Below are 13,402 nucleotides of genomic sequence, written 5' to 3'. Positions count from 1 at the left end.
AAGTGAGAACGTTTTAGGGTTTAGAACTGCTTTAAGCGTATTTTTTTCACATTTACAGTTGATTTGATTTCAATACATTTTAGAAAGTTGTAATTGTCCTTTAAATTAGCTGTGTTGTGTATACCTGTAATAACTTGTAGCCATTCTAATCCTCTTCTTTTTTTTTTTTATTTGCCGGTAGGGTTGCCATGGTCCGATTCTTTAATTCTCCCAACATGTTGCAAGGTTTCCAGCTGCATACCCGCACTCTGCGTCTGTTCCCCCGGCCTGTAGTGGCTTTCCAGTCCTCTTCCTTCCTTGCATCACGTCCCAAGGCTACCAACTTTTCCGAGAAACTGTCCAAAACGCAGGCTGTGGAGTATTTCGGAGAATGGTCTCTCAACCCCACTAATTTCGCCTTTCAAAGGATACACAACAGTAAGCCCTTTTTTTTAGCTCTTCTGTCGGCTCATTTTCCACCTGCTTTCCCCTTTCTCATTGCATCTCTTTCCCCGCAGATATGTTTGACCCAGCTTCAATTGGAGATAAGCCAAAGTGGTATGCCCACCAGCTGCAACCCATCCATTATCGTGTGTATGATGCAAACTCCCAGCTGGCGGAAGCACTCAGTGTCCCAATAGAGAGGGATAGTGACTCAGATCCCACTGATGACAGGTCTGCTTCATATTGCCTTCTTTTTTTTTTTTTTTTTGCTATTTTGTTATGTCTATTCTTTGTTTTGTAAAATGTCACTATAATGTTTTCCTTATTTACAATAATTACTGAAACAGTGACTTTTTACTTCACTCAGAATAGTATGTCTTAATATGAATCAAAAGTATATTGGTCCCAGTCTTCCCTCATATGATTTAAGGTAGAAAGTGTATGAGTTGTCTTACTTTGCTACTGCTGTCATTTTGCCTGTTTTTTGATTTTGTAGTTCCTTAGTTTTATTAACTATACTGTTTTTCAGTGGCAGCGATAGTGTGGAATATGATGACTCCAGCTCTTCTTATTCTTCTCTTGGCGACTTTGTCAGTGAAATGATGAAGTGCGACATCAATGGTGACACACCTAGTGAGTATTCTGATGAGTGAGTTTGGTATCTTGAGTCACTTGGCACTAATGCAAACCAATTCCTTTTTTTTCTTGGACTAAAATTACTCCTTAAAGGGGTTGTAAAGGTTCGTGTTTTTTCACCTTAATGCATCCGACTGCATTAAGGTGAAAAAACACCTGGCAATAATGGGGCCCCCCATTCTCTCCCCTCCTGCCCCGTTTTTTTACTTACCTGAGCCAGTTCACCTGCTCAGCTCGTCCCCAGCATCCTCTTCTCCCCGGAGTCTCGGCGTTGATTGCATATATTGATAGCAGCGCATTGGCTCCCGCTGCTGTCAATCAAATCCAATGACGCGGCCGCCGGGGGTCGGGACCGAGTCATACATGCGGCAACTATGGACGCCGAGTGTATGACACAGGAGTGCGCTTGCAAGGTAACCCCCCCCCCCCCCCCAAGAGAGAGCTTCCCAGAGAGGGTTAGCTATTGCAGGGAGGAGCCGCGAGAGCCGCCATGGGACCCCAGAAGAGGACGATCGGGGCCACTCTGTGCAAAACGAACTGCACAGTGGAGGTAAGTATGACATGCTTGTTATTTAAAAAAACGAAATGAATAAAATGAACCTTTTAGTACCACTTTAAATATGATTGGTTGCTGTTAGTAACTTTGAAGCGGTTGTAAACTCTTTCCTATACCCAGTGAAGTGACTGTCCTCAGGTGATACACAGAGATGAAACAAATCCTCCGACATAAGTTATACCTGTTTATTTGCAGTCTACTCTGCAAAGTCTAGAATTTAATAAAGCTTGTCTGGGCTGTCAGAAATCAGGAGGTGGAGGACTGAAATTGCTCACCTCATGAATGACTAGAGCGGCCTGAAAGGAAGAGACAACCCCCCGCCCTTCACACGTGAACATAACTGAGGCTGTCAGTCACAGGCTGTGTTCTGTGTGCTCCCCTGTCACTTTACACACTATAGAGGGATAGGCTTTGTTCAAACCACTGTAAATTACACAATGGCTTATTGATCCTCTTGATCAAACAAAAATAGGCTTATGGTGATTTTGTGTTCTCCGTAGATGTGGATCCACTGACTCATGCTGCCTTGGGAGATGCCAGTGAGGTGGAGTTTGATGATTTTCAGGAGTACTCAGGAGAGGTGGAGGAAACTGCTCCAGACAGTGAGAACTCCCCTGACAACAACCAGCCACGTTCAGGCTCCAGCACCACCGCCAGCAGCAGTCCAAGTACTGTCATCCATGGAACCAACACGGTGAGATTATACAGCTTGTCATATTAGCAAAACTTCATCCAAAACACCTCCTTCCCCCAGGTCCCAGAAAGCTACAGGACCATTTATAAAGGGCAGAGCAGCTGGTTGTGAAGCCACAAGGAGACAGTTTGTGTTACTATACCCACAACCATAAAATCAGTCTGTATATGCAGTAAAGCATGCTTGTTGTACTTGCTGTGTAACCCAACGGTTAATCCTCTACATTGTGTAAAAAGGCTGTTTGATGCCTTCTATTATTGTCCCCTATTGATCTGCTGATAGTACAGAGCCTTGGGGCACTCTGCACATGCTCAGTTTGGTGTGTATTGCTAGAGAGTTTTTTTTTTTTTTTCTTGGGAGGATGCATGTGATCAGCATAGAGCCAATCTACACTGTCCAGACAGAGGGTCAGGGGTCATGCAGCGTCATAGGACAGTCAGAGGAGAATGAAAACTCCTCCTACAAGCTTTAATCAGGCACTAATAGAAGTCACAAGACTGCTATATACTGCTGATGAGAAAAGGTATTTAGCAGTTTATATTTACTAAAATAATTGCGTGTACTGTGGGAGACCAGATAGTAAATGCAGGGTCCTGGGTTTAGTAACACTTTAACATGCTGACCTTGGGCACTGAAGACCAGTGAAATACTGGTTTGGGTGAGGACGGCACTGGATTTCTGGACAGGTAAGTGTCTTTTTTTTTATTTTATTTTTTATTATTATTATTCATAAAGCAGCTACAGTATTTTGTAGCTGCTTACCGTTAGTTTTGTTCCTAGGGTGAGGAACCACTTTTAGGCTACTGTGAGTTTATTACGACAATGGACCTTGTTCGTGTTTTTTTTGTTTTAGCCAAACAGTTTAGAAGTACCGTATTTATCGGCATATAACATGCACTTTTTCCCCCTTAAAATCAGGGGGAAATCATGGGTGCGTGTTTTACGCCGATCCCTGCTGTCTAAGGGAAGAGGAGCGAGCGCCTCTAAATTACATTGAGCCGAGATCTTCTACCTGTGTATCCGGCCCTCCGTCACGCACAGCCACGCCTCCTGGCCCCGCATTGGACTACTGTACTGTCTATCATATGAGCAGGGACAGGAGGCGTGGCTGTGAGTGACGGAGCACCGGATACACAAGAAGAAGATCTCGGCTCTATGTAATTTAGCGGCGCTCACTCCTCTTCCCTCAGATGTAATTTAGCGGTGCTCTCACTCACCCTCTTCCCTCGGTGACAACAGAGATGGAGATCACGGCTCTATGTAATTCAGTGGTGATCTCGCTCCCCCTCTTCCCTCGGTGACAACAGAGATGAAGGAGATCACGGCTCTATGTAATTCAGCAGGGATCTCGCTCCCCCTTTTCCCTCGGTGACAACAGAGATGAAGGAGATCACGGCTCTATGTAATTCAGCGGTGATCTCGCTCCCCCTCTTCCCTCGGTGACAACAGAGATGAAGGAGATCACGGCTCTATGTAATTTAGCGGTGATCTCGCTCCCCCTCTTCCCTCGGTGACAACAGAGATGAAGATCACAGCTCTATGTAATTCAGCGGTGATCTCGCTCCCCCTCTTCCCTCGGTGACAACAGAGATGAAGATCACAGCTCTATGTAATTCAGCGGTGATCTCGCTCCCCCTCTTCCCTCGGTGACAACAGAGATGAAGATCACAGCTCTATGTAATTCAGCGGTGATCTCGCTCCCCCTCTTCCCTCGGTGACAACAGAGATGAAGATCACAGCTCTATGTAATTCAGCGGTGATCTCGCTCCCCCTCTTCCCTCGGTGACAACAGAGATGAAGGAGATCACGGCTCTATGTAATTTAGCGGTGATCTCGCTCCCCCTCTTCCCTCGGTGACAACAGAGATGAAGATCACAGCTCTATGTAATTCAGCGGTGATCTCGCTCCCCCTCTTCCCTCGGTGACAACAGAGATGAAGATCACAGCTCTATGTAATTCAGCGGTGATCTCGCTCCCCCTCTTCCCTCGGTGACAACAGAGATGAAGATCACAGCTCTATGTAATTCAGCGGTGATCTCGCTCCCCCTCTTCCCTCGGTGACAACAGAGATGAAGATCACAGCTCTATGTAATTCAGCGGTGATCTCGCTCCCCCTCTTCCCTCGGTGACAACAGAGATGAAGATCACAGCTCTATGTAATTCAGCGGTGATCTCGCTCCCCCTCTTCCCTTGGTGACAACAGAGATGAAGATCACAGCTCTATGTAATTCAGCGGTGATCTCGCTCCCCCTCTTCCCTTGGTGACAACAGAGATCTCGATCTGACGCTGAAAGGTAAAAACTGCAGATTGGCACTGAACAGGGAGAGCATTTTGATAATTTTTTAGGCTGCAGATGGGCACTAATCAAACTGCATTGAAGATCAATGCTGCAGATGAGCACAGATCTGGCGGCATTGATGCTCCGATACCATTATTTTGCTTCTAAGTGGTTCATTTAAAAAAAAATTAAAAATCCTGAAACTTCCCTCTTAAATTGGGGTGCGTGTTATACCCCGATTAAATACGGTAATCATGACATAAGAATAGTGGTTGAGTTATTTTTTTTCTCCTAAATCAGAGTTGGGCAGTTTGAAGGGTGGTCTTATTGTGCTTAGATACTGTGAATCCAATCGCCTTTCTCTTTCTCCCAGTGCAAGATGGAAGCTTTAATTACTTTGCAGTAACTCCTATGCACGGCTATATATATAATTTATGTCTTTTTATTCATGTTTTTTATTCATTCTGGACTTTACCAAATGTTCGAATGTAAACTGACAGCTCTGTATATGTATGGGAAGGAACCTTGTCGTATTGTAATTCTGTCTAGTCATTATTTATTGCAGTTTATCCTGCTTTAATAAATGGTTTGTATTGTCAATGCTTGCACAAATTAAGTCTTAACCATCCTCCTTTCAGCAAGAATCTGCTGACTCTGCCGAGCTGGATGAGAAGGTTTTGGGTTCGCTGCAAAATCACTTACCCACCCTGGCACCTGCGTTTAACCGGCTGGCAATGGAACGCCGTGAGAGTGAAGCATCTGTTGGTGGGGGTGAAGCACGAAGGCGCGAATATGACAATCCCTATTTTGAGCCCCAGTATGGATTTCCACCAGAGGAGGAGAATGAAGAACGGGAGGAGAGTTATACACCCATGTTTAACCAGACTGTTAATGGCACCCGGTGAGAGCTAGTGTCTAGATTTCCTACCTGATGATTATTTTTTTTAATTGTATTTTTTTTATAATCCAGGAACCCTGTGCGTCATTTTTGGCACTCTGTGCTATATTAAAACTCAGCCAGTTAGAGTGGAACCCCGGATTACAAGCATAATCCGTTCCAGGAGAATTCCTCGTAATCGCATATCAAAGCGAGTTTCCACATTTAAGTCAAAGGAAATGAAAATAGTTCCGCATTGACTTCAATAGGATGTAATACCGCATGCAGCCAGAGGCGGGGGGGGGGGGCGCGGTAAAGCTTTGGAAATGGCCGAAAAGGCCCGAGGACACTTCGGCTGACCTTGGCAAACTTCGAAAAGACTTCCTACCCGAGATTTGCCAAGGTCAGCCGTGCTGTCCTCCGGTCTCTCCGTGCATTTCCGAACAGCGCCGATCGGCTGTGATTGGCGGCGTTCAGCTCTGCTCGACTCTAGCGCCCCCACCTCAGGTCAAAAGCTGTACTACACACCGCATTGGCCTGAATCGTGCTCGTTTTGCGAGACAGCACTCGCCAACTGAGTCACGATTTTTTTAAATACAGTGCTCATATTGCGAAATGCTCGTTAACCACGTTACTCTTAATCCGAGGTTCCACTGTACTGTGGTCAGGAACTAACTGCGACTAATGTTTGACAGTGCAGTGAGAGGCAGGGCTTAAAGTGACACTTAAGTTTTTATTTTATTTATTTTTATAAAACAAACATGTTATATTTGCCTGCTCTGTGCAGTGGTTTTGCACAGAGCAATCTAGATCCCCTTCTTCTTCGGGTCCCTCCGCTGACACTTTTGGCCCATCCCTCCAGCTTGCTCTGGGTGCACCGTGCACCCGAGCTCCTGCTCTGTATGTCCACTAGGACACAGAGCTTTGGCTCGGCCCCACCCCCTCTGTCTCATTGGCTCACTGGCTTTGACAACAGCGGGAGCCAATGGTGCCCGGCTGCTGTCTCAGCCAATGAGGGAAAGTGCCACACAGCCGAGACTCTTGTGCATCATCACTGGCTCGAGATGAGGCTTAAAATAAAGCCCTCCAGCGACGTGCTGTCAAGGCTTCCAATATCACTCTGTCTTCCTTCCGGGTTCGCGGTTACGTGGCGTCGTTCCTGCTCTTGCGTGCGGGAACCGCCGTTTACGGCACAGCCTCGAAGACCCTTTTCACACTGGGTCGCTTTGCAGACGCTATAACACTTTGCAGGGGTTTTAACCCTTCCTCGGACGCTAGGGGGGGTAAAAGCGCCCCACTAGTGGCTGAATAGCGCCGCAAAATTGATGGTAAAGCGATGCTAGAAATGGTGGCGCTTTACCACCGACGCCGCCCCTGCCCCAGTGTGAAAGGGGCCTAAATGTCCAGCACAGTGTATGCCAGCCCTTCAGAGTGCATGCACCGCTGATGTCACCAGCTGCATGCAGTGTGATTATCTTCTAAACAGTGAATAAGTACCTACGGGTAAGACTTATTATAGGCTTACCTGCAGGTACAAGTGGTAAAAATTAGCTTACTACCACTTTAAGTGCACAAAGTGTCATTTCTGTCTACTGCTTCGTTCCTCTGCTATCAGCATAAGTCATTTCTGACAAGTTTTCCTGACCGAGAAAATGGTGACAGGAGGGATCTCCAGCTGATTGACTGCCTCAGCTCTGTTCCTGTGTGCTGTGTGAAGGGGGTGCTCACTGAGCTCTGCAGAGTGTCTCCACCCTCTTGTTTTCTTACAGCTCAGACAAGCTTTACAAATTCTACACTTTTAGCATATTTAGAGAAGAGAAGACCGCAGATAAACAGGTACAACTTGTGTAGGAAGATTTGTTTCATCTCTGTGTATCACCTGAGGCCAGTCATTTCACTGTGCATATGTAAGGGTTTACTACCGCTTTTTAGTTTTTTTTTTTTTTTTTTTTTTTTTTTTTTTTTTTCATGTACTCACTACTGTGTTTCCTGTTTTAGGTCCCAGAAGCCTTTGCTTCGCCCTAATAGCCTGAAGCTTCCCAGCGATTCTGATGCAGAAACAGACTCTCGAGGGAGCTCCCCCACCTCAACGGTTTCCAACAATAGCAGCAATAATGATAGCTTTGGGGGCATCATGTCCTTTGCCAGTAAGTTTTCTGCTGCGAAAACGGTAAAATAAATCCAGATTGTACATGGTTTCTCTGTATAACACTGGAAGAGCTTAAAAATAATAAGAAGATAAGATGACGGGGACAAAAAGCTCTCCCTTGTTCAGAATCTTCATGTGCATAGTTCTCTCTCATCAGACTGAGCTCAGGAGAGAGAGAGAGAGAGCTCAGGAGAGGGAGAGAGAGAGAGAGAGCTCAGGAGAGGGAGAGAGAGAGAGAGAGCTCAGGAGAGGGAGAGAGAGAGAGAGAGAGCTCAGGAGAGGGAGAGAGAGAGAGAGCTCAGGAGAGGGAGAGAGAGAGAGAGCTCAGGAGAGGGAGAGAGAGAGAGAGCTCAGGAGAGGGAGAGAGAGAGAGAGCTCAGGAGAGGGAGAGAGAGAGAGAGAGCTCAGGAGAGGGAGAGAGAGAGAGAGCTCAGGAGAGGGAGAGAGAGAGAGAGCTCAGGAGAGGGAGAGAGAGAGAGAGCTCAGGAGAGGGAGAGAGAGAGAGCTCAGGAGAGGGAGAGAGAGAGAGAGCTCAGGAGAGAGAGAGGGAGAGAGAGAGCTCAGGAGAGGGAGAGAGAGAGAGAGCTCAGGAGAGAGAGAGCTCAGGAGAGAGAGAGCTCAGGAGAGAGGGAGAGAGAGAGAGCGAGCTCAGGAGAGAGTAAGAGAGCTCAGGAGAGAGTAAGAGAGCTCAGGAGAGAGTAAGAGAGCTCAGGAGAGAGAGAGAGAGCGAGAGAGCTCAGGAGAGAGAGCGAGGGAGCTCAGGAGAGAGAGCGAGGGAGCTCAGGAGAGAGAGCGAGAGAGCTCAGGAGAGAGAGCGAGAGAGCTCAGGAGAGAGAGCGAGAGAGCTCAGGAGAGAGAGCGAGAGAGCTCAGGAGAGAGAGCGAGAGAGCTCAGGAGAGAGAGCTCTCAGGAGAGAGCTCAGGAGAGAGAGCGCGAGAGAGCTCAGGAGAGAGAGCGCGAGAGAGCTCAGGAGAGAGAGCGCGAGAGAGCTTAGGAGAGAGAGCGAGAGAGAGCTCAGGAGAGAAAGAGCGAGAGAGAGAGCTCAGAAGAGAAAGAGCGAGAGAGAGAGCTCAGAAGAGCGAGAGAGAGAGCTCAGAAGAGCGAGCGAGAGAGAGAGAGCTCAGAAGAGCGAGAGAGAGAGAGCTCAGAAGAGCGAGAGAGAGAGAGCTCAGAAGAGCGAGAGAGAGAGAGCTCAGAAGAGCGAGAGAGAGAGCTCAGAAGAGAGAGAGAGAGAGAGCTCAGAAGAGAGAGAGAGCTCAGGAGAGAGAGAGAGAGATACACGTTTTGAACGAGGAGGGCGTGTCCGCTCCTGTGATCCTGGGAGCAAGCATTCAATGCATGCAGTGTTTTAGCAACAAAGCAGAAATGAAGAATGCCAACAATGGGAATTTTTTGGACAGGCTTCAGGGGTTCCGCAAATTAAAATGCTGCAAAGTGTTTTTAACCTACTGGGTCCCCTTGCCTAGTCAGTTTAAATCCAATATGAACTTGGCTTTTAAAGCTTACATGGGTTTTCACTATTCCTAATGCCGCGTACACAGGAATGGAAATTCTGACAAGAAAACCGTTGCATACACACGGTCACACAAATGTTGTCTAAAATTCCGATCTTCAAGAACGCGGTAACGTACGACGAGTCGAGAAAAATGAAGTTCAATAGGCAGTTCGGCTCTTCTGCTTGATTTCGAGGATGCGTGTTTTTTTTGTGCGTCGGAGTTGCGTACAGACAATCGGAATTTCCAACAAGAACTTTTCCTGTCGGAAAATTTGAGAAGCAGCTCCCAAATTTTTGCTGTTGGCAATTCCGACAGAAAAAGTCAGATGGAGCCTACACGCGATCGGAATTTCCGACCAAAAGCTCACATCAAAATTTTCTAGACGTAAATTCCGATTGTGTGTATGCGGCATTACTCTTCTCAAAACCAAGGACAGGGCTCTTGCTGTAATTGAATCTTAATAATAAGGCAGCCTTGCCCTTAGAATAACTCCCGGTTTCCTTTTCCAGGTAATCTGTATAAAAGTCATAGTAGTACCTTCAGTCTGTCAAGCTTGACGCTTCAGACCAAGAGTGGCCGAGATAAAGTGACCCCATTTCCAAACTTTAAAGGTAAGCACCCTTTTAGAATAAGGATAGCATAAGGAAGTAGTCTATAGCTCAGCTTGTAAGGTAAGTACCTAGGACTTTGGGTAAGGAAATGCATAGACAGAGGGCAGTTTTCTACGAAGAGAAGGTAAGTGTTCTCATCTGGAAACGTGGATGTTGGAATGAGATTGGTTGTAATGTAAGTGTAGTGTTTGGGATTCTCCATGTTACATTAATCATTCCATTATCTCATTTATCTCCCCCTGGTTTCATTTGTAGACTTGGAGTTTGCTTATATGTGTAGTCAAGTGTAAACACTTTTTTTTTTTTTGCCACTTTTTTTTTTTTTTTATCTTCTGCATGCTCCGTCCACTTGGGGTCAAAGACCAGCAGAAAGTGGCAGGGGATATAGGAAAAGGTTGGTATTGATTCTTTGTGATCTTGAGCTTCCAGAGGTTACCAAGATCACGTTGACTTTTGTGTAGCGATAGTGTGCTTGTTTTACCATATGTAGGTGTGCTGTTTGTGTGAAGGTTGTTTGGATTAAGTTACAGGGGTCCCCATACCTGATTTCTGTGTGTGGCTTGTCTCAACCCGGTGTGCATCTTTTTCCTTTCAGTATAACACATGGTTATATCTTATTCAGCATGAAATAATAAAAAAAAGGGCTCCCTGCCATGAATAGTTTAAAATAAAAAAAATACTATTCTCACATCTTGGGTAACCATTCATTTGTGGTTTTTAGATTTCACCTGCAGTGTAACCTACTGGTAGAAGTTGGTATTGCAGTGGTACCATTTAAAGACATTGGTATTAGGGTTGTCCAGATACCATTTTTTTTTTTAGGACTGAGTACGAGTACCGATACTTTTTTTCATGTACTCGCCGATACCGAATACCGATACTATTTTTTAAATGTGTCCCCAAATGCAGCCATGTCCCCCCACATATGCAGCCATGTCCCCCCACATATGCAGCCATGTCCCCCCACATATGCAGCCATGTCCCCCCACATATGCAGCCATGTCCCCCCACATATGCAGCCATGTCCCCCCACATATGCAGCCATGTCCCCCCACATATGCAGCCATGTCCCCCCACATATGCAGCCATGTCCCCCCACATATGCAGCCATGTCCCCCCACATATGCAGCCATGTCCCCCCACATATGCAGCCATGTCCCCCACATAATGCAGCCATACTGGTATCGGTATCGGGACAACCCTAATTGGTACCCTATGGGACTTATTTATAAACCTGGAGAACAAATGATGAACTCTCAAAATGTTACACAAAACCCAAATTTTTTGTTTGGTGTTTTATTTGTGCAGTGTAGATATCTAAACACATTTTAAGTTACCTTTTGGTTTGATTTGTATAGTCTGGGACTTGTTACAGCGTTTTCCAAACACACGCAGGTATTGCAGGTACAGGGTTACCATTGGCCATCTCATTTGCCATTTCATCAGTTGGGTTCGTGGGATCTGCCCCTTCGTTTCACCTTGCGGGATGAGGTTTAACATTTCCAAACAGTAAGTGTCCACACCTAGTCAAATATATTGAGACATCCAGATGGGGAGGTACACTGTGGCTAACATTTCTGGACACCTGACCATCACATTTTATACTTTTTAGCTTTTTTGATATCGCATTTCAAGTCCTGTAGCACAGCATAAAGCACAGAGCCATCAATCTCTACTGATGAACATTAGCATACAAAGACATTTTGAACAGTTCTACATTGTCAACCTTTCTGACCTAAATGCACCCCTGTGTACAAACAAAGGCAGCTCCATAAAGACGTGGTTTGATAATTTTTCCATTGAGGAAGTGGCCTGCACAGAGCCCTGACACCAACCCTACTGAAGTGAAATGCCAATTGTAGGCTACGTCTTCTCATCCAATATCAGTAACTGACCTCAGCTTATTTTTGTTTGAATGGGCACACAATCCAAAATTAGTGGATGTCTTTGTTGCTGTGAAAGGCGGCCATTTTTATATTGATGCCTGTGGTTTTTGGAATGGATTGTGCAACAAACTCATTTAAGTGCTTGGTCGGCTTTTCACAAAATTGGCTATATAATCTATCGGGGATCAGCAAATTCGGGCACCATATACTCCAGGTTAGAAGCCAAGCGGCAGATCTGGGGAGCTAGTGAGCATGTACTGCCTTTTTAGCACACTAGGTATCCATTCAGAAACATAGGCACCAGGTGACATATTTGTAGGTACCCCAACAAAGTGCCCTGTGAGGTTTGTCCAGCCCTGCCATTTGTAGTGCTAAATATGGAGGACATTTAGTTCCAGAAATCAAGTATCTGGGTAATAAGTCATTACACGGCTTAGGCTAGGGCTTGCATTGATGTGTCTAGCGCATCCCTATGTTATGTTGTTGCTGTCTACCCTGTAGTTTTCTCTGCAGAACCAGCTATTCTATGTTAGAAAAAAAATCCCTGTAGCAGCCTTTTAGGGATTTAGCTGTTTGACTGATTTGATTGGTTGCCACTAACCTTGCATTTTTCGTCCCAGTATTTGGGCTAAATACTATAATGGAGATAATTGCAGACTCCGGTCCCGCCCCTGCAGAAGGTGGGTGCCTGTAGCATGAGTTCTGCATGTTATTCCACTCCTAACATCCTCTCTACCATCCTACCATTTTGTGCTTCTCGTTGATCACCATTTCTCACACACAGTGCCTTGTGCTCATCACTTGTTGTGGTTGTTTTATAGATTTGGTCACGTGACCACATTATCAGGCGTCCATGTTTCTTACAGGTCATGGGTAGCCGGGATAATTCCCCCACCCATGTGCTTTCTACCCTTTTTGCTCTTTTAATATTTTGGTTCTGAGCGGTGAATTTGAAATTGGCCAGAACTCAGTGGGGCTCACTGATTACAATATGTGAAGAAAGAACTGTCCGTGTTGCCCATAGTAAACTAAAGATCTTTCTTTCTGACAATATGGAAGGGAAAACACAAATCCAAACAGCTCTGTAATACTTATTTATTTTTTACTACTGTATACTTGCCTATTGCCTGGCCGCTCTGTGTCATGCTGGGCCACTCTGTGTCATGTGATCTCCCCTGTGTCAGCCAGTGCAGGCTGCAGGGGAGAGGAGAGAGCGCTCGACAATGGCCTAAATACTTGAGCGGTGGCATCACCGATAGTCTTACTATTGTCAGTGGTTCCTCCTCCTCTCATGGTGCTGCCGCTGGCTGTAGTACAGTGTACTCTACTGAGTGTAGTAGATTAGTAATGCTGCTTTCACACTGAGGCACTTTGCAGGCGCTATAACGCTAAAAATAGCACCTGCAAAGCGCATTGAAAGAGCCTCTCCTCTCACTCCCATGTGAAAGCCCGAGGGCTTCCACACTGGAGCAGTGCGCTGGCAGGACGGTAAAAAAAGTCCAGCAAGCCGTATTTTTGCAGCGCTGTAGATGCAGGGTATACACCGCTCCTAAAGCGCCCCTGCCCAATCAATGGGCAGCACCACCGGCAAAGCATTGCTGCAGCATCGCTTTGCAGGTGGTTTTAAGCCGCTAGCGGCCAAAAAGTGTTGCAAAAACAAAAAAAATTGCGGCGCTTTACTGCCGATGCCCCCCACCATCTCGATGCGAAAGCAGCCTGATAAAACATAATTTATTAAAAGACAAATCAGCAACTTGCAAAAGTGGGGTAAGAGTAGGCATATCGCATATAAGGC

The 13,402-nt window shown here is 46.0% G+C and overlaps 1 protein-coding gene across 1 annotated transcript in view; it reads left to right on the top strand.

The window, feature by feature from the left end:
- MADD (MAP kinase activating death domain) overlaps positions 1–13,402 on the top strand; it is a 149,513-nt gene that overhangs the window by 71,485 nt on the left and 64,626 nt on the right. The window contains 8 exon segments of the mRNA XM_040328248.1: positions 182–417; positions 498–654; positions 953–1,056; positions 2,116–2,309; positions 5,227–5,489; positions 7,464–7,612; positions 9,620–9,721; positions 12,228–12,287. Coding sequence (XP_040184182.1) covers positions 182–417; positions 498–654; positions 953–1,056; positions 2,116–2,309; positions 5,227–5,489; positions 7,464–7,612; positions 9,620–9,721; positions 12,228–12,287 — 1,265 coding nt within the window.

This window comes from Rana temporaria, chromosome 11 (genome assembly GCF_905171775.1).
Source record: "Rana temporaria chromosome 11, aRanTem1.1, whole genome shotgun sequence".
In the NCBI taxonomy this organism is placed as follows: Eukaryota; Metazoa; Chordata; class Amphibia; order Anura; family Ranidae; genus Rana; species Rana temporaria.
This window is presented reverse-complemented; position numbering and strand designations above follow the sequence as displayed.